This window comes from Myotis daubentonii, chromosome 13 (genome assembly GCF_963259705.1).
Source record: "Myotis daubentonii chromosome 13, mMyoDau2.1, whole genome shotgun sequence".
NCBI lineage: Eukaryota > Metazoa > Chordata > Mammalia > Chiroptera > Vespertilionidae > Myotis > Myotis daubentonii.
In genome coordinates this window covers 41,716,416-41,734,140 of record NC_081852.1, presented here as the reverse complement: position 1 = coordinate 41,734,140, position 17,725 = coordinate 41,716,416, and the positions used below count along the sequence as shown (strand labels likewise).

At 49.2% G+C, this 17,725-nt stretch overlaps 1 protein-coding gene across 2 annotated transcripts in view; it reads left to right on the top strand.

Moving 5' to 3' along the window:
• The window catches only part of PDLIM1 (PDZ and LIM domain 1), a 34,795-nt gene extending 17,070 nt beyond the window's left edge, over positions 1 to 17,725 (top strand). For both annotated transcript variants that reach the window (XM_059660853.1, XM_059660854.1), the window contains exons 4-7: positions 4,475 to 4,674; positions 13,347 to 13,498; positions 16,462 to 16,579; positions 17,206 to 17,725. In XM_059660853.1, the coding sequence (XP_059516836.1) occupies positions 4,475 to 4,674; positions 13,347 to 13,498; positions 16,462 to 16,579; positions 17,206 to 17,392 (657 nt within the window). In that variant the 3' untranslated portion in view covers positions 17,393 to 17,725. The remainder of the gene's footprint in view (positions 1 to 4,474; positions 4,675 to 13,346; positions 13,499 to 16,461; positions 16,580 to 17,205) is intronic.

The window sequence follows — 17,725 nt, the reverse complement described above, 5'->3', positions numbered from 1 at the left end:
TCCCCACTGTCTAATTTCCATGATCCTTAGGGTGCAGGTCTCTCTTTTTGTTACAGTGAGACTCCTAGGGAGACCTTAAAATTACTAAAATGAAGTGGTAATTCACAGTGAAAATTATGGTAGGGAGTTAATGCACAGTGTGAATTTCCTGGGAAAGTAGACTGTCCCACCCAGCTGGCATGGCTCAGTGGTTGAGCATCGACCTATGAACCAGGAGGCCACAGTTGGATTCCTGGTCAGGGCACATGCCTGGGTTGCAGGCTGGATTCCAGTGTGAGGCGTGCAGGAAGCGGCTGATCAATGATTCTATTCTCTCTCATCATTGATGTTTCTCTCTTTCCCTCTCCCTTCCTTTAATCAATAAAAACATATTTTAAAAAAGAAAGTAGACTGTCCTAGGATCCCATATTTATAAATAATTCTCAGTATTTAGAGCAGGGGTCCTCAAACTTTTTAAACAGGGGGCCAGTTCACTGTCCCTCAGACCGTTGGAGGGCCGGACTATAGTTTAAAAAAAAGCTATGAACAAATTCCTATGCACACTGCACATATCTTATTTTGAAGTAAAAAACCAAAACGGGAACAAATACAATATTTGTATTTGCATGTGGGGCCGTAGTTTGATGACCCCTGATTTAGAGTATAGGTGATTTATTACTTCCTTAATTACATCTTCTAAATAAGCTACAGTGAATGGGCATTCCTTTTTAAATAAGGAAAAAAACTTAAAGAAGAAAGTTTAGGACAGTAAAATTCCATATACTCAACATACGTTTTTCACAAATATGTGTCTATTGGATAAATAATGAATTATTAATGATAAGTTCATAAGTAAATTGACAACTGCTTTTAAAAACTTCTTTTAGACTAGTTTGTGATTGTTATTGATTTAATCCCAATTGAAGATTTGAACTTTAATTTTTTTTTTAAAATTTGGGATGCTAATTTTTATGGTGAATTGAGATATAATAAAAAAAGATAATGTAGCCCTAACTGGTTTGGCTCAGTAGATAGAGCGTCGGCCTGCAGACTGAAAGGTCCCAGGTTCAGTTCCAGTCAAGGGCATGTACCTTGGTTGCAGGCACATCACCAGTGGGAGGTTTGTAGGAGGCACCTGATCGATGTTTCTCTCTCATCGATGTTTCTAACTCTCTATCTCTCTCCCTTCCTCTCTGTAAAAAATCAATAAAATATATCTATTTTAAAAAAATGAAAAGAAAAGAAACATTATTTGATTACAATAATCCCTTAAAAAAAAAAGAGATAATGTAGCTACCTAGCTTTCATACATGAACCAGGAACTTGTATGAAATTGAACTCCCTGGGTGCATTAGCGTGGGTAAATGGAGTGGTTGCATGTCCGCAATATTGTCTCAAAAGGCTTCCATTTAAAATGTCAGAAATCTAATCACAAAACTTTCCCTATAAATATGATAAAAATCATACTTACTAGTCCTCTAAGAGTCACAGTAAGGATCACTTTGCATCTGAGATTTCTAAACGGACAGGAACCTGCTGCTCTGGGCAGCTCCTGTGAGGGCAGCTCATGGCATGGGCTCCGCCTGCGAACTGGCAGTTGTGCAGACTAATTGAAAACACGCCACAGTTCATTCCAGCCGCCCGGGGAGTTCCAGCCACTTCATTAAACTCGCTGTAAATGTTACGCTTTAATGTGTTAAATCTCATACATTTTATAAGGCAGAAGGAATGATTTTGTTTTAATTTGGTCTGTCTAAAATCCTAGTTTTCACTTAGAGTAATACTTAAATTTCAGTTGTATTTTGGTATGTATTATACTTGAATTTGCATTTTAAACATATAATCTGGTTACCTGTATTCATTTTTAAAATATTTATTTATCTATTTATTTGAGAGAGAGAGAGAGACATCAGCTTGTTGTTCCACCTGCCCATGCATTCATTGGTTGCCTCTTGTAACCTGACCGGGGATTGATACCGCAGCCTTGGGGTATCCGGATGACACGCTAACCAACTGAGCTACCCAGTCAGGGTTGTATTAAATATTTTGAAGGTAGTTCTCATCAGATTAAAAAAATTTTCGCCGAACCGGTTTGGCTCAGTGGATAGAGCGTCGGCCTGCGGACTGAAGGGTCCCAGGTTCGATTCCGGTCAAGGGCATGTACCTTCTTTGCGGGCACATCCCCAGTAGGGGGCGTGCAGGAGGCAGCTGATCGATCTCTCTCATTGATGTTTCTAACTCTCTATCCCTCTCCCTTCTTCTCTGTAAAAAAATCAATAAAATATATATAAAAATGAAAAAAATTTTTCAAATACTTTAACATCTAACTTGAGTATATTTTTCTTCTGTTTCTAGTAATTTTTTGTTCATATGAAAAATTTGCCACTTTTCATTTTTTTCATTCTCTACTTCCATTCGTTCTAAAATAGAGTGAGTAGGAGCAGAGTTCACCTATAGTTAAAAGATCTGTTAGTTCATATAAAGCCAGCCAACACCCCAGCTTATCTGAGGTCAGAGCAGTTACACACCTACTTTATATTTCCTCATTATTGAGTTTCCTAGGCAACTGATAAATACAAAGCCCAAACAATTACATCATCCCTTCCAAAAGGCAGGCCCTGAATTAACCGCCTGACTTCTGCAAAGACCAGTATTCACATGGGGTTACAGATACTCCTTTTATATACAAAACAGATATATTCTTGGAAGATTCACTCTAAAGGGAAAACCAGAGTTTCCAACCTGCATTTTCTACCGACTTCCATTCGAATGGAAGATGTATTTCTATGGAGGGGGAGTGGGGGGGGGGGGACACTGGTTGCATGTCTCTGTGTGCCAGGCACTGTGCTTGGCACACTAAGATTTCACACCAAGTCCTTGCGAAAGTGACTTTATTACTTCATTTTAAAGATGAGAAATGAGCTGAGAAAGAGGTATAACTTGCCCAAAGCTGAACAGGAAGCAACAGGGAAAAACTGAGCTGAGACAGAAAAATAAGGGCTCTTCCCTGGTGCTCAGCATCCCGGGTTGCTCCTCGGAGCTGCTGTGGAGATGCTGCGAGGAGGGAGGAGTTGCACTCCTGGCCGTGGTCTCCCCGCAGTGCTGGAGTGCAGCCCCGGTCGTGGGCCAAGTCCCAGGCCTCCCAGGCCTCCCGTCTGCTCGTCTGCTGCTGTTAATGACTACATATTATTTCTTGGATAAGTGGTGCCGTACAGTTTACTTAACCATCCTTTGATTAGTGCTAACGTTATTTTTTCAACTAATTATACTTACTTCCCCTTTTGTGAACCATCTGTGTGTAGTTAACTTCGGTCCAGCGGGGACAAAGCGAACTCAGCGTCATTTATACAGTTAAAACCTCACGGATTCTGACCTGTCGGATAGTGTTGTCTTCTCTTTTAAATCAGTGCCCGGGAGATGAAACTGCTACTTTTCGTCATAACATTTTCTAAGAAAGCGTGAAAGACTTAAAGGTTTGAGAAAAAAAGGAAGAGCAATAAAGGACAGGAACTCTTTGGGGGTGGAGGGAAGGGCAGCTGCTCTAGGCCTGGGTGTTAAAGAGACCAGGGGGTTCAGGAAGATTTCTGGGGAATCCAGAAAACAGGACCCAGCCGACTGTAGTAGGTTGCACAGAGCGTTCTGTTGCCTGGGAGGCAGGGAGACCCAGATCTGGGTAGAAAGCACCTTGCTCACTGAGTCATCAGAAAAGCCGGGATTTTTTAAAAAAAGACATGTTAGTTTTCAAATGTTTGGCTGTTTGTACCGAAGCTCTGAGGTGTAGCTGGAGTAATTACCCATAACTCCTGGCAAGCCAGCGTCATGGTGGAGGGAGCTTTCTCAAATGACAGAAGGAGGGGAACGGGCCCAGAAGGAACCAAAGTCTGTTCCTGCAGCTCCCCTGGGCACCGCCCCTGCGACAGGTAGCCCCCAGCCCTGATCTGATCGGCCCTGTCCTTCTCCCACGAGAAACCACAGATTCTGGGCTTTCTCCGGCCCCCTTCTGCGGGAGCGCCCAGGCCGTCTCTGCCCCGTGTCACCGCAGCCCTCTTATCTTGTTTGTCTAACCCTCTCTGTTCTGGGAACTTTATCTCCACCTTTTAGCGCCTCTTGCTTTGCACTGGCCCAGAAGTGACTGCCTGTTCTTGTCCTCCTGGTACCTGAGTCCCCCCAGAATGTGCCCTGGAAGGGTGTTTCAGCTTCAGGGCACCTGGGGTGCCCTGCCCTGGGCTCCCCATCAGGAGGTGAGCTTCACTGGCCTCGGGAGAGCCAGATGGCGGAGCTGGCATGTGACCCTGTCCGCACGCCCAGCTTGTGAGAATCCTGGCTGTTGCCCACGGCTAGTGGGTACATTGGAGCCCCTCAGCTGAAGTTTGGTGTTGAGCCAGGGCCTTTGGAGCTCATGGACCACCTGTCTCCCTCCCTTGGCCGGCACTGTCCATTGAGAGGGTACGTAGGATGCCCCCGCCTTGATTTCTCCTCTGATCTCCGCCTGCAGGAGGTCCTGCACATAGGAAGTGCCCACAACCGGAGCGCCATGCCCTTCACCGCCTCGCCTGCCTCCGGCTCTGCCCCCAGGGTCATCACAAACCAGTACAACAACCCCTCCGGCCTCTACTCCTCTGAAAACATCTCCAGCTTCAACAGCGCTTTGGAGGCAAAGACGGCAGCCGGCGGGCCAGAGACGAACGGCAGAGGGTGAGTGGGCTCCTGAATCCTCCTCCAGGCCAGGCGGGGCTGGGCAGGCAGGTGGGGGCAGGCTGAGCCGCGGCCCGGGGAGAAAAAGGTTTACTTCAGCACAGTTTGTTCTGCCTGCATTCTCCTCAGCTCCGTAAAGGAGGTAATGCTACCTGCCTCGTAGGGCTGTTGTGAAAATAAGAAGTAACCCGTGAAATGCCAGGTATTGTGTCTGGCGCAGAGTCATCCCTTATTCGCTGAGATCTATGTTATTGTCTTGATGTGTCTGGCCACACTCCCTCCTCGGCAACTCCGCTGCTTCCTGAGAAATTCTTCAGTATTTACAGTGAGGCTTTCTGCTGTGTTCACCGTCCAGTCCGAGCAAGGGAAAAGTACGCCGTGATGCAAGTTTTGGTTTGCCTTTTCCCTGAGTGGCCAGTAGAAATAATAGGAAGACGAGAAGTCTGTGAGGATGTAAACGTGTGAGGATACCAAGGTTTGCCCAGGGCCGGGTGGGCTGCAGGTGTGCAGCGTGGAGCGGTCTCAGGAAGCATCTTGCTCAGGACGGGGGAGGTGTGTCCCTTCCTGTCACTGACCGTTGAGCCCCAGCTGCCTCTCTGTCTCTGTTCAGCAGAGGGGCCCGGGGTCTGCTCCATCCCAAATGCTTTGAGGATGAATCCAAACACTGGGAACACCACAGATCGTGGCAAAGAGTGGGTTTGAGGATGGAGAGTAAGAGATGGGACCAGTTTTCTGTGGGTAAAAGGGCGAGGGACTACGTCACCAGTTGCCATGTCAAATGCCCAAAGGTGGCAGAGGCGGTACGGACACGAGGGCAGAGCTGTGAGTGCCGACGGGAGCAGAGCGGCCCGAAACGGCTGGCCCGTGCACGCCCCCTCCAGAGGGGAACCTATCCTTGGCTCCAGCCAGTCCCCGCATGCTGGCCTCGGAGCCTCATTTTTGCTGATTAGCTGCAATGAAACGGAAGTCTAAATGCCTCTTTTTATCTGAAATTTCCTGATCTTTAATGTTGGTGACAATCAAAGTTGTTGGAAAATATGTGTGGTCCAGACTTGTCTGATCTCTGAGGATCGAGTGGAATCTGCAGTTCTTGTGTTAGCTCTGAACCCGTTTCATTGTTCAGTGTTCTCCCCAATTCACCTTTAATAAGAACCTGCCCAGCCAAACCGGTTTGGCTCAGTGGATAGAGCGTCGGCCTGCGGACTGAAGGGTCCTGGGTTCGATTCCGGTCAAGGGCATGTACCTCGGTTGCGGGCACATCCCCAGTGGGAAATGTGCAGGAGGCAGCTGATCGATGTTTCTATCTCATCGATGTTTCTAACTCTCTATCCCTCTCCCTTCCTCTCGTAAAAAATCAATAAAAAATATTAAAAAAAAATAAATAAGAATTTGCCCAGCTCTGAGGGTGGTTACATTGCAAGTCCATTGGTTCAAATGCCGGGTAGGAGACGCTAAGGCACAAGAGGTTCCGAGCGACTTCAGTGTTTGGAAAGGGCCGTGTGGGGCCTCTGGAGGGCTCCTGGGCCGTATCACCCGTGTAGTTCCCCTTTCTCTGAAGAAGACCAGATGCTATTGGGCAGCCGCTGCATGCAGGTCTCCCGTGCCCGGCACCGAAAGGCACTGCGAGTTCCGTTCCAGTTTCTTAGCGTCCAGCAGGGGGACTTGGCTATGTGACTTTGGCTTTACCAGCTGTCCCTGCAGTCATTGCAGTAACCAAGGCAAAACGGCTACTGATGCTTCTTCCCCAGATTCTGATTCCTGCAGGGCCTGCTCGCTTGAGATGATGATGTCCTTCGGGGTGAGGGGGGAGCTTTTGGGGTATCCGAGACAGAGAGCATGCTGGGCCGCCCAGGCTTCCCACGGGCACACACGGAAGGGCGGCTTTCTCTCCGGCAGCTCGGGGGGAGCCGAGTGGTAGAAACACCCTGGCCATGATTGCTCTTCTTTGCTGCCTTGGTGCTGGGGGAGGCTGAGAATGTGACCTTCTGTCACTGTCCGCGACTGGAATGTTCCCTGCTCTGGAGTCAGTAACCCAGGAAATGACACATCCTAATTGAAAGAGCTGCTATGCACGGGGAGGAATATGTGCCTGGGAGGTATTTTTAGTATGGCTCTGGCCGTTACTCCTTCATTAATGTCTCCTTTCTTCCTCTCTCATGCTCCCCGCCTGCTCCCTCCCTCAGTCTGAAACAATTAGGTCTGAGACTGTTCGGACACTGTGCAAGCCTTCCCTCCAGCCCCGGTCCCCTCCGGTCGAAGACTTGTTGGCTGCACTGGCCTCTGAGCCTTTATCCAAAGTCTCCTTTCAGATTTCCTCACCAGAGGGGCCCAGGTCCCACTCCATCCCAGACTCTGAGGATGCATCCAGAAACTGGGAACACCAGGAGCTCACGGCCCAGAAACCGCCCGGACAGGCTGTGCTGCCTGCCTGTGGGGTCTCTGCTTACCGACCTGTTGCTAGAGCGGCCCCTGTGCACCCCCAGCAAAGGAAGGCGGCACCCCTTGCTTTTCTCCCCAAGGCTAGCCGCCTGCCCCGCACCCCCCCCCCACCTCCGCCATTTAGTCTGTGAAATCCTGAGGTTCCAGAATTGCTACTTCATACTTGGCATCTGAGGTCATCCCTGACCTCTCGGGGCTGACTCTGAGTTTCTTTGTCCCGTGCACTTCAAAGCGGCCTTGTGTGTGTGTGTGTGTGTGTGTGCGCGCGCGTGTGTCTTGTAGGACGTCCCAGGGCCATGTCCCCATCAGACAAGAACACAGACGGCATTGTCATTTCCCAGTTTAACTGGGAAGGCAGGCGCGGGGGACCCGCCAGTCCTCCCAGGATACGCGCAGCTGTGTGGGAGGGCCGCTGGATCTGTTCAGTTTAACAGTCATTCAGTGAGCGCCTCCTGTGTACCTGTGGGCGCAGGAAATACTGCTCTGTCCGGCATTCAACTTCCACCTGCCGTCTGACCTCTTTGAACTGAGTTTAGGGGCTTTGGGGTCATTTTGTGATGATTCGGGGCTTAGATTTCATTATCTATGTCAGGGCTGGGGAGCGTCCGGCCCGAGAAATCATTTGGTCTGGCCCTGCCCCGGCATGAGGGGTGAGTATATTAAATGTGTGGCCAAATAGAGCAGGCCAGTTTTTAAGTCGGTAATTTTGTTTGGCTCGAGAATGATGTTATAAATATCCAATGGCCCTTGGCAGAAAAAAGGTTCCCCACCCCTGATCTATGTGATGGTGCTGGATACTTTCCTAAAGGTACAGGCTGTGTCGATAGCGGGGCCTGGGCTCCAGTTCCAGCTCTGCCTCTTACTAGCGGTGTGATCATGGGCAAATCCCTGAGGCTTCGTCTTCTTCCCATGGAGTGCGGGTCATACTGCCTATCCCCCAGCTACTGAGAGAACGAAATGCATGCGTGAGGAGCCCTCACGTTGGTGCCTGGCCCCTGGCAGGTGCTCAGTTACTGCTGATCTCACTGCCCGTGAGGGACTCCTCGCCCTTCACTCCGGAGCACAGGGGCTTCCCCCAGAAGAGCAGAAGCACGGAGATGGGCGTCACGGAGAAGTCACGTTTTGCTGTGACTTAATGATAAGCTTCTTTCTTTCCCAGCACCACAGCTGAAGTTCAGCCAGCCAGTGCGGCTAGTCACCGTCCTGTGTATCGGCGGCCCCTTCCTGAAGTCATCGGTTGGGTTCCCATAACCAACACGACGGTCTCAAGATACTAGTTCCACATTGTGTTTTCAGGCGACCCTGCCATAGACTCACCAGGCGGATTTCAAAGCAGGTGCAGAGGAAATAATGAGATGCATTGTTCTGTCCAGCTGGTAGGAGGGATTATGTTAGGCCTGACTCACTCGGAGCTGGATGGGAAGAAAAGCTCTGTCGGGAGGTGGCTGTTGGCCCCTCCGGCTAAACTGCCCACAGCCACAGAGGCCGGGTGTCCCCGCCCTTCTCCCGGGCCGTAATTACTCCTCTGGTTTCTTATTACAGGCCCAGCATCGAGGGCTCTGAAGACTAAAACTTAGGCCAGTGATGGCGAACCTATGACACGCGTGTCAGAGGTGACACGTGAACTCATTTTTTTGGTTGATTTTTCTTTGTTAAATGGCATTTAACTATATAAAATAAATACCAAAAATATAAGTCTTTGTTTTACTATGGTTGCAAATATCAAAAAATTTCTATGTGTGACACGGCACCAGAGTTAAGTTAGGGTTTTTCAAAATGCTGACACGCCGAGCTCAGAAGGTTCGCCATCACTGTCTTAGGGGGCATTCTGACCCGGCTCCCCTTCTAAACACGAATTGCATCTTTTGTGAACATTGGGTGACCAGGGTATCCCAGACAGCAGGGTTTATCCGAGTCAGTGTATCTTCTTTACCTGAACCTGCATGAAAATCAGGCACTAACATTTCCAGTTAGCACTGTGGGGGATAGTTAGTATTATCTGCACATCACTGCGGGAAGGATTCTTAAAATGAGTTAAACTTTTTATTTTGGCGTAATTCACTTGCAGTTACAGGAGATAAGAGCAAGGACCCTTGCACCCTTTACCCAGTTTCCCTCCATGGAAACGTCTTGAAAACTGTAGCACAACAAAACTAGAATACGGACATGAATACGGTCAAGACAGAACATGTCCATCACCTCAAGGATTCCTCAGGCTGCTCGTGCATAGCCACACCCGCTTCCCTCCTATCCCTGCACCCTCCCAACCCCCCCCCCCCCCCCTTGGCAACTCCCTAATCTGCTCTCCATTTCTATCGTTTTGTTAGCTCGAGAATGTTATACTGATGGAATCATATAGTATGTAACTTTCAGGGATTGGCTTTTTATTACTCAGCATAATTCACTGGAGACATTTCATTTTTTGAGATTTTAAAAAATAATTTAAATATATATATATTTTTATTGATTTTAGAGAGAAAGGGAGAGGGAGAGAGAGATACATACATCAATGATGAGAGAGAGTCATTGATTGATTGGCTGCCTCCTGCACACCCCCTACTAGGTATCGAGCCCACAACCCAGACACGTGCCCTTGACTGGAATAGAATTTGGGACCCCTCAGTCCGAAGGCTGACGCTTCATCTACTGAGCCCAACCAGCTAGGGCTCTTGAGATTTTTGAAATGTATCATTGGTTCCTTTTTTTCTGTTCTAAGGATTTGTCTTTTTTTATTGTTTGGTTAAAAACACATAGCGTAACATACATCATCTAAATCATTTAAAAAACATGTTTTTATTAAAGAGGAAGGGAGAGGGAGGTAAACATTGATCAGCTGCTTCCTGCATGCCCCCTACTGGGGATTGAGCCTGAAACTCCAGGCACATGCCCTGACTGGGAATCGAACTGCGGACCTCTTGGTTCATGGGTCAGTGTTCAACCACTGAGCAAACACGGGCTGGGCAGTATGGATATTTTATTGGACATTTTAACAACATTAACTTTTCCTGTCCATGAACATGGATGTCTTTCCATTTACCTGTATTTTCGCAGTGCTGATCCAGCTCCCAGAGCCAGGCTGTTCCCTGTCCCCTTGCCATTCTGACCTTCACCCCAGCTGCTCCTGTGGCTGGAGCAGGCCTGTGTGTCATGCAAGGCTGTAGGTTAGACCTCTGAAATCTTCCTCTGGAAGCCGCTCAAGGGAGTTTCTTCTTACATTCTAAATACCACTGGCATCCTAAAATGCCTGGCGGTGTCAGCCACCTCCACAGGCTGGGAGTGGCCTGTCTGTGATGTCCCTGGGGAGACACGGTCAGGGCCTGAAAGAGTAGGAGAAAATATTAAACATTTAGGTAACTTAAATGCACCACCTATGAGTCAGCACCAAATACGACTCAGGAAGAAACAAGGGCTAGGAAACACACTGTCATGAGCAGTTACTCTAAAGAAGTTGAGATTATTAAACTTGTATGTTGCTACTACAATTGGAAGGACTGGGTTTAGAAGAATGAGGTGACTCTTGGCATCCCACCCCTACAGTTTTCTTTCCTCCCGGTGACTCAGTCATGCATATGATATTTTTTGAAACCTTATCACTATGGAATTCTTTCCTTCGATGCTGTTACTATATATAAAAGTGACAGTACTTTTTCCCCCTGCATTTCTAATGTGTATTTTTGTCCTAGAATTATTTTTTAAGATATTGTGAAGTCATTTATGAATATCTCCTAGTCTGATGTCTAAGACTTAGACTTTGTGTCTTAGGATACTATTTCTGAATTAGCTGTATATCAATGCTTCAAATAAGGCAATGGACATTGGAAGTGCTTTATAAATTGTCAAGTGGTAGGAATATATTACCATTATTTGAGAAAAACTGTGAATTGTTTTCCCTTTTTTAATCCTGGGAATGCTTTGCAGGACTGTTTGCTGGGAGAATATGTGATGACCTTGTGGTTTGGGTTCTGTCGTTTTTAGCGTTCCCTCGGCGGCTTCCAGACATAACAGCATACACCCAAGAAGGGGGAAAATTCTCCCCAAGCACATTCCATGGTCTGATCTTGATTTTAAAATAGTCCTAAATGTAAGAGAAAAAAAGAGTCACCAAAAATAATATAATACATTTATTATAGGGCAAGCTCAGAACTCCAGACCCAAAGAAAGAGTGAGGCATAGAGCTCGAACCTCGGTGCTGATAGGTGGGCCCGAGGAAGACATGGCTCCTGGTTAAAGCTAGTCTTCAAGGTGGCCCTTGGGAGGCTCCCACAGTTCCCTGCGGGTGGGAGGGACAGGCAAAGGCAGGGACCATCGCAGCCAGCGGGAGTGACCAGCTGATGAGTCTTCCTTCTTGAATCCTGACCTTGCGTGGCATCAGCAAAGCATGTGTCATTGCTTGAGGGCTTCGTCCTCTATCGTGAGAGCCTGATTGTAGTCGAAGGGGTAACCTGGAGTTCCACTGGAGCAGGTGACGCCGCTTCCAGCCGGACACGAGCACCCGGTGCCCCAGGAGGCTGACGCATAAGGGAGGGAGGGGGCGGTAACTTGGGGAGAATGGCCCAGGAAACATATACCTCCGTTTTCTTCTTTAAAGGGAATGTGAAATAACTACTCCGTGGGTAGGAAATGAGTGAGTAGAACATAATCATTTGCATGTGTAACCATGGCCTCAGCCCTAAGGACCAGGTGGTTAGATTCGCTGAGAAACGGTGGGCAGCCACGGCCTGCGTCTGCCTGCGTCCTTACCTGGGAGACAGCCTGGTGGGCTGGAAGGCGTGTGGTTCGTTACTCACAAACTACAGCTGCTCACATACTTGCCGCGTGGATAGATTGCACCACCTTCTGGTATTTGCTCCTGGCTCCCTGGGCACACTGTCCCTCTACCCTCGGAGTTGGCAGCTTCTGGAAAAGCATCTGTGGCTGAGCGGCAGGAGGTGACCTGTTTAGAGAGGAAAGCAGAGCCACGTCTTTCAGGGCCTTTCTACGTTGTAGTGAACATTTACTCCCCAGGAGATGCGTTTGATTAAATTTGTATTTTGTTACTAAAACCACATATGTGGTCCTAAGTCGGATGAGAACACTTGAGCCACATCTCAACAGTCTGATTCCTGTGTTTAAAATACCACTGTGGCCCAGAGCTGGTGTGGCTCAGTGGTTGAGTGTCGACCTATGAACCAGGAGGTCACGGTTCGATTCCCCGTCAGGGCACAGGTCTGGGTTGCGGCCTTGATCCCCAATAACAGGCGTGTAGGAGGTAGCCAATCGATGATTCTCTCTCATCATTGATGTTTCTATCTCCCTCTCCCTTCCTCTCCGAATCCAATTTTTAAAAAATTATTTAAAATACCACTGTGGCCTCTGGTTGAACACAAGATGAGGGACAAGTTGCAAGGCGGGTCTATTGTGCTGCTGTGCGGTGGGGGTGAGGGTGGGGGTGCTGGGAGGCCTGGGATCAGGACAGATGTCAGGTTAAGGGGACTGAGTCTCCCCCCTCTTCTAACTCGGAGGCTCCTCCCTGGAACATGGGCCCTGGGGGAAGGAGCCCCCAGCCCACCTGTCTCATCCTGTCTGGGGAACCCAGGAAGACCGGGAAGGTGCAGGAGGCAAGGCTGGCTTGCTCAGTCCCTGGGTCTGCGCTGAGGCCTCTGCCCGCTCCTTGCAGCAGAACAGAACTTGACAGTTTACAAAGCCCTGGGGTTTTTCATCCTCAGGGCCAACCCTGTGGGCGGGGCGGGGCAGATGCTGTCGTCCTGTGTTGTGGGCGGAGACCAGAGCCCCTTGCACGAGGAGTATGAGGGTTCAGAGAGGCAGCAGCAGGCTGCTGTCCTTAGGAACCCGGGCACTGCGATTTCTGCCGGGGGAGGGAACACGTGGCCTGTGCTCAGGGACCCGCTGGGGTTTCAGTGGTCAGGTCGCGGTTGACTTTTTCCCGTTGCTAAATTTTCTCTTGGCATAATGTTGTTTATGTAATTTAGAAAGAAGCAAAACATTCCCATTCCATGGGATTAGGCCAACATGTAATTGAGTGGCTAAAACTCTTCTGAAAAATAGCTCCTGACGGCATTGAAGCAGCAGCCAGCTCGGCTCCGGGCACCCCGCGGTATGGGCAGGAGGCCTTCTTCCATCAGCATGGGGCCCCCCACCCTTTGGTTCAGGGGTGTCCTCCCTTGGAAGGGGGTGCCCGGGGAGCTTTTTTAGCTTCTGACATGTCTTAATGAGTTTCCAAACATTCTTTACAGCTTAGAGCACTCTCAGTCTCCAAGCGGACTCGTCATCGACAAAGAATCCGAAGTTTACAAGATGCTTCAGGAGAAACAGGAGTTAAATGAGCCCCCGAAACAGTCCACGTCATTCCTGGTGTTGCAGGAGATCCTGGAATCGGAGGAGAAAGGTAATCAGGTCTGCGGGTGGCCAGCGGCTCTTGTTCAAGGCCCGGGGCGAGGGCCAGTCATCCAGTCATTGTGCAAACAAAGGTGACTGCAGGGTGCCCCCCACCCCACTGGGGAAAGAGCGCAGTGTGCTTTGCAAGGCGTGAGTTTTAAGATCCTAAAAGCTGGGAGAGGGAGGGAGAGGAGAGGAGAAGTGAGGAGAGAGAGACAGAGAGAGAGAGAATATGAACGAGCACCCACCACACCTAGCCCAGCTGTTTCCTCTCACAGGAGCATTAGGAGTCAGCGTTAGGAGGCTGTCTGCTGCATTGGGAACCCCTGATGAGGGCTCCTGTCATTCAAGAAGGCTCTGGTTGGTAAAGCCACACTGCATGGTAGACAAGACTTGCACCCGGGACCCGCCCTTGACCCGCTGTGAGACCTCTGAGCCCTTGTTTCCGCGTGAAGGAAGCAGCACATGGTCAGGTGGCAGGTGCAGTCATCGAGGCCCCCACGGGTGTGCAGCAGGATTTGGAGATAACTCCAAAGACTTGCAATGGGTCTTCTCATTTTGAAGTGTACAGTTCAGAGGCATTAAGTACATTCATGCTGTGCTACAGTCACCTCCGTTCATCACAGAACTCTTCATCTTGCAGAACTGAAACTCTGTGCCCATGAAACACTAACTCCCCCAGTGCCTGGAAACCACCATTCTGCTTTCTGTTTCCATGACTGTCTCAAGGGTTTCCTATGAATGGAATCAAACCATATTTGTCCTTCTGTGACTGGCTTATTTCACTCAGCATAACATCCTCAAGGTTCATTCATGTTGTAGCTTGTGTTAGAAAGACCTTTCTTTTCTTTTCATTATTATTACTAGTAGCTCTGCGCACGAATGCTTGCGCCAGTAGGTCGCTGCTGCCCTCCTCTAGCTCTCGGTCCGCTGCCCCACCCTCCTGTAGTCCCCCCCCCCAATAGCTTGCTGCCCTGCCCCCTCCTGTAGTTCCCTCTCCCCCCTCATAGCTTGCTGCCCTGCCCCCTCCTGTAGCTCTCCGCAGCCTGCTTGTGCCTCGCTGGCCCACCCTCCTGCTGATCCATGATCTGGTCGTGATGCACTTGGTGTTACGCCTCAGGGTGTAACAGCTAATTAGCATATTCCTCTCTTAGTATATAGGATTCTTTTTAAAAAAAACATATTTTTGTTGATTTCAGAGAGGAAGGGAGAGGGAGAAAGAGATAAAAACAGCACGCCCCCTACTGGGGATGGAGCCCACAACTCGGGCCTGTGCCCTGACGGGGAATTGAACTGTAACCTCCTGGTTCATAGGTTGATGCTCAACCACTGAGCCAGGCCAGCTGGGCCAGAAGGTCCTTTCTTTTTAAGGCTGAACAGTATGATACATATATACCATCTCTTGTTTACCCACTTATTTGTCTATTAAAGGAGGCTTTCAACGAGAGAAAATTTGTAAGGAGACGTCATGGGTTGAGAAAAACACAGGGAAATCACAGAGGTTCTGAGATCAGAAACCTGGACTTGCTCATTAAGTATCGAGGTTCATAATGGCTGATGCCCGGGGTTCCAGGAGAATCCTCAGATGGTCTGGAGTCAGATCATGGGGGTCACCAGGTGCTATGTTAAGGACCAGGAATTGGATTATATTAGACCACGGGGAGCCATGTTCAGCAGTGAGATGGATAAAAAGAAAGCTGTGCTTTATTCAACTCATTTTCATTTTTTTCTCCAGAAAGCTTTGAAATTCAAGGTTCCCTGAAAGAATGAAAATTTGGAAATGTTGGTAGTTGCCCAGAGTGCTAAGGGAGCTGGTATTTTTACTGTAAGTTGGTTGAGAGGGCGGTAAAATGAACTTTTGAGTTTGCAGTGTTGGCTGAATAAGAGAGGGAAGAAAATGGCATCAGCAGGTGGCGCTGCAGAGCCGGACAAGCTGCAGCCGGGATGGGTTTATCCAACTGCTCCAGCCTGTGCCCAGTTTTGAATTTGCTTCTTATTGCACAAAGGGAGGTGGACTCTCCGCCTAGTAGGAGGCTCTGGTGCCTTCTCTCCTCTAGCTTCTTGAGTCCAAGCATGTTGGACTAAGGTAGAGACCATCATGCATTCGTCATGACATTTCACCTTTCCTTCCCAGGTACTTACTGAGCCTCTGTTATTTGCTAAGCCCTACTCTAGGCTCTGTGGAATATTGAAAAAGATGTAAAACGGCGTTCTAGTGTTCTGTTAGCTTGCAATCTGGACAGAGGCGTGCATATAGCCAGTGAACATAACAATACAACTAGGCCACATCATGGTAGAGGAATAAGGGATATGGAAACACAGCCAGCCAAATATACAGCAACGGCGGTAGAATTGGGAGCTTACCGTTACTAATAGCTGCCGTGGCGTGGAGCTCCGAAGACGCAGTGAACTGGGCTGTGGCCCCGTCAGCACCCGGCCGCGGGTGGTTGAGGTGCACGGAGCTGACTTCAGGAAGCTGCTTGCTGTGCTTGGTAGCAGGCGATTTTCCTCCGGCTGCTCGTCGAGCGCTGCTGTAGTGTTTGTTCTGGTGAACTGGGTTTTTTCACCCTCTAAATACAGTCTTTTGATGATCAGATAATATTTCCATTGATTTATTCTTTCTAAGGCATTTTTAAGTACCCTTATCATTGTTTGCATGTATTTAATCAGAATGTAATGAGTGTTTGTGGGCCGACGACGTGCCAGGTACTATGGGAGGGCTTTATGTACATTTTAAAATCTTTTTGTGACACTGTGAAGGAAAAACAAACAAACAAAAAGCAATCTGTTTTATAGAAAAGGAAAGTGGGAACCAGAGAAATTAAGTAACTCACCCAGGATCGCCGTCAGGTCTGTTTGACTCCATTGCCCATGGCCTTGCTGGGACGCACATACAAATGGCTCGGAAAGAGCTGAGGGCTGCTTATGCAATCCTGCCCTTCCCGACCAACCCACGTGTGTTCCTCATTTTAGGGGATCCCAACAAGCCCTCGGGATTCAGAAGTGTGAAAGCTCCGGTCACCAAAGTGGCTGCATCGATTGGAAATGCCCAGAAGTTGCCCATGTGTGACAAATGCGGCACCGGCATCGTGTGAGTATCTGCCTTCCCCGGGCATTGGGGGCCCTACACGTTGAGTAAACCATGACAGTGAGGAAAGTGCTGAATGTTGCACATGCTGTGTGTGATGGGAAGAAAAGAAACCCCACCTGGAATACGGAGCAGAGCGGCCAGGTAGGTTCTGTGCCCCGAGGCAGGTGCCGATTTCATTGGCAGAGAACCCTTAGGGTACGAGCATATAAAACCAGAAGAAGCCCTGGCTGGTTTGGCTCAGTGGATAGAGTGTGGGCCTGCAGACCGAAGGGTCCCAGGTTCAGTTCTGGTCAAGGGCACAGGCCCAGGTTGCAGGCTTGATCCCCAGGAGGGGGCATGCAGGCAGCAGCTAATCAATGATCATCTTTCATCATTGATGTTTCTATCTCTCTCTCTCCCTCTCTCGTCTAATCTGAAATCAATAAAAATATATTTAAAAACAAAACAAAAACAGAAGAAGCGCGGGGCCATGCTATTGACATGGGAGAGGCTTCTGGAAGGTTTCAAGAGTAAAGTCTCTGGACCCCAGGAAAGGGGGGCCTGATCTGCCTTTTGATGAGCCTTTTGGGGGAGCCACCTTCCTGTGCTTGTCACTAACGGAGCCGCTTCCTCCCTGCCTCCCGCAGCGGCGTGTTCGTGAAGCTGCGGGACCACCACCGCCACCCTGAGTGTTACGTGTGCACCGACTGTGGCACAAACCTGAAGCAGAAGGGCCATTTCTTTGTGGAAGATCAAATCTACTGTGAAAAGCACGCCCGAGAGCGGGTCACCCCACCGGAAGGCTACGACGTGGTTACTGTGTTCCCCAAGTGAACCAGCAGATCTGCACCGAACACTGCTCTCCCGCCAGCCCTGTCGCGCCTCGTCCCTGCCCCGCCCTCTCCTCTCTCGGAGGTCCCTGCTCCCTGTGGTTTGATCCCTGCTCATTAAACGTGGCGTCCCCGCTGTGCCAGCTGGCCCCCACTGCCCAGTGATGCTGCCTTTACAGTACGCGGAAGAGCGTTTTGTTCAGTGTCCCCTGCCAGCATCCTCTCTCCACCTCAGTTCGTCTCTGCTGCAGACGGACAGCAGCCCAGTCGGAAGCAGACCGAATTGACTGTGTCTGCTGTTGGTTTTGTTTTTACTCAATAAATGTATGGACTCTAA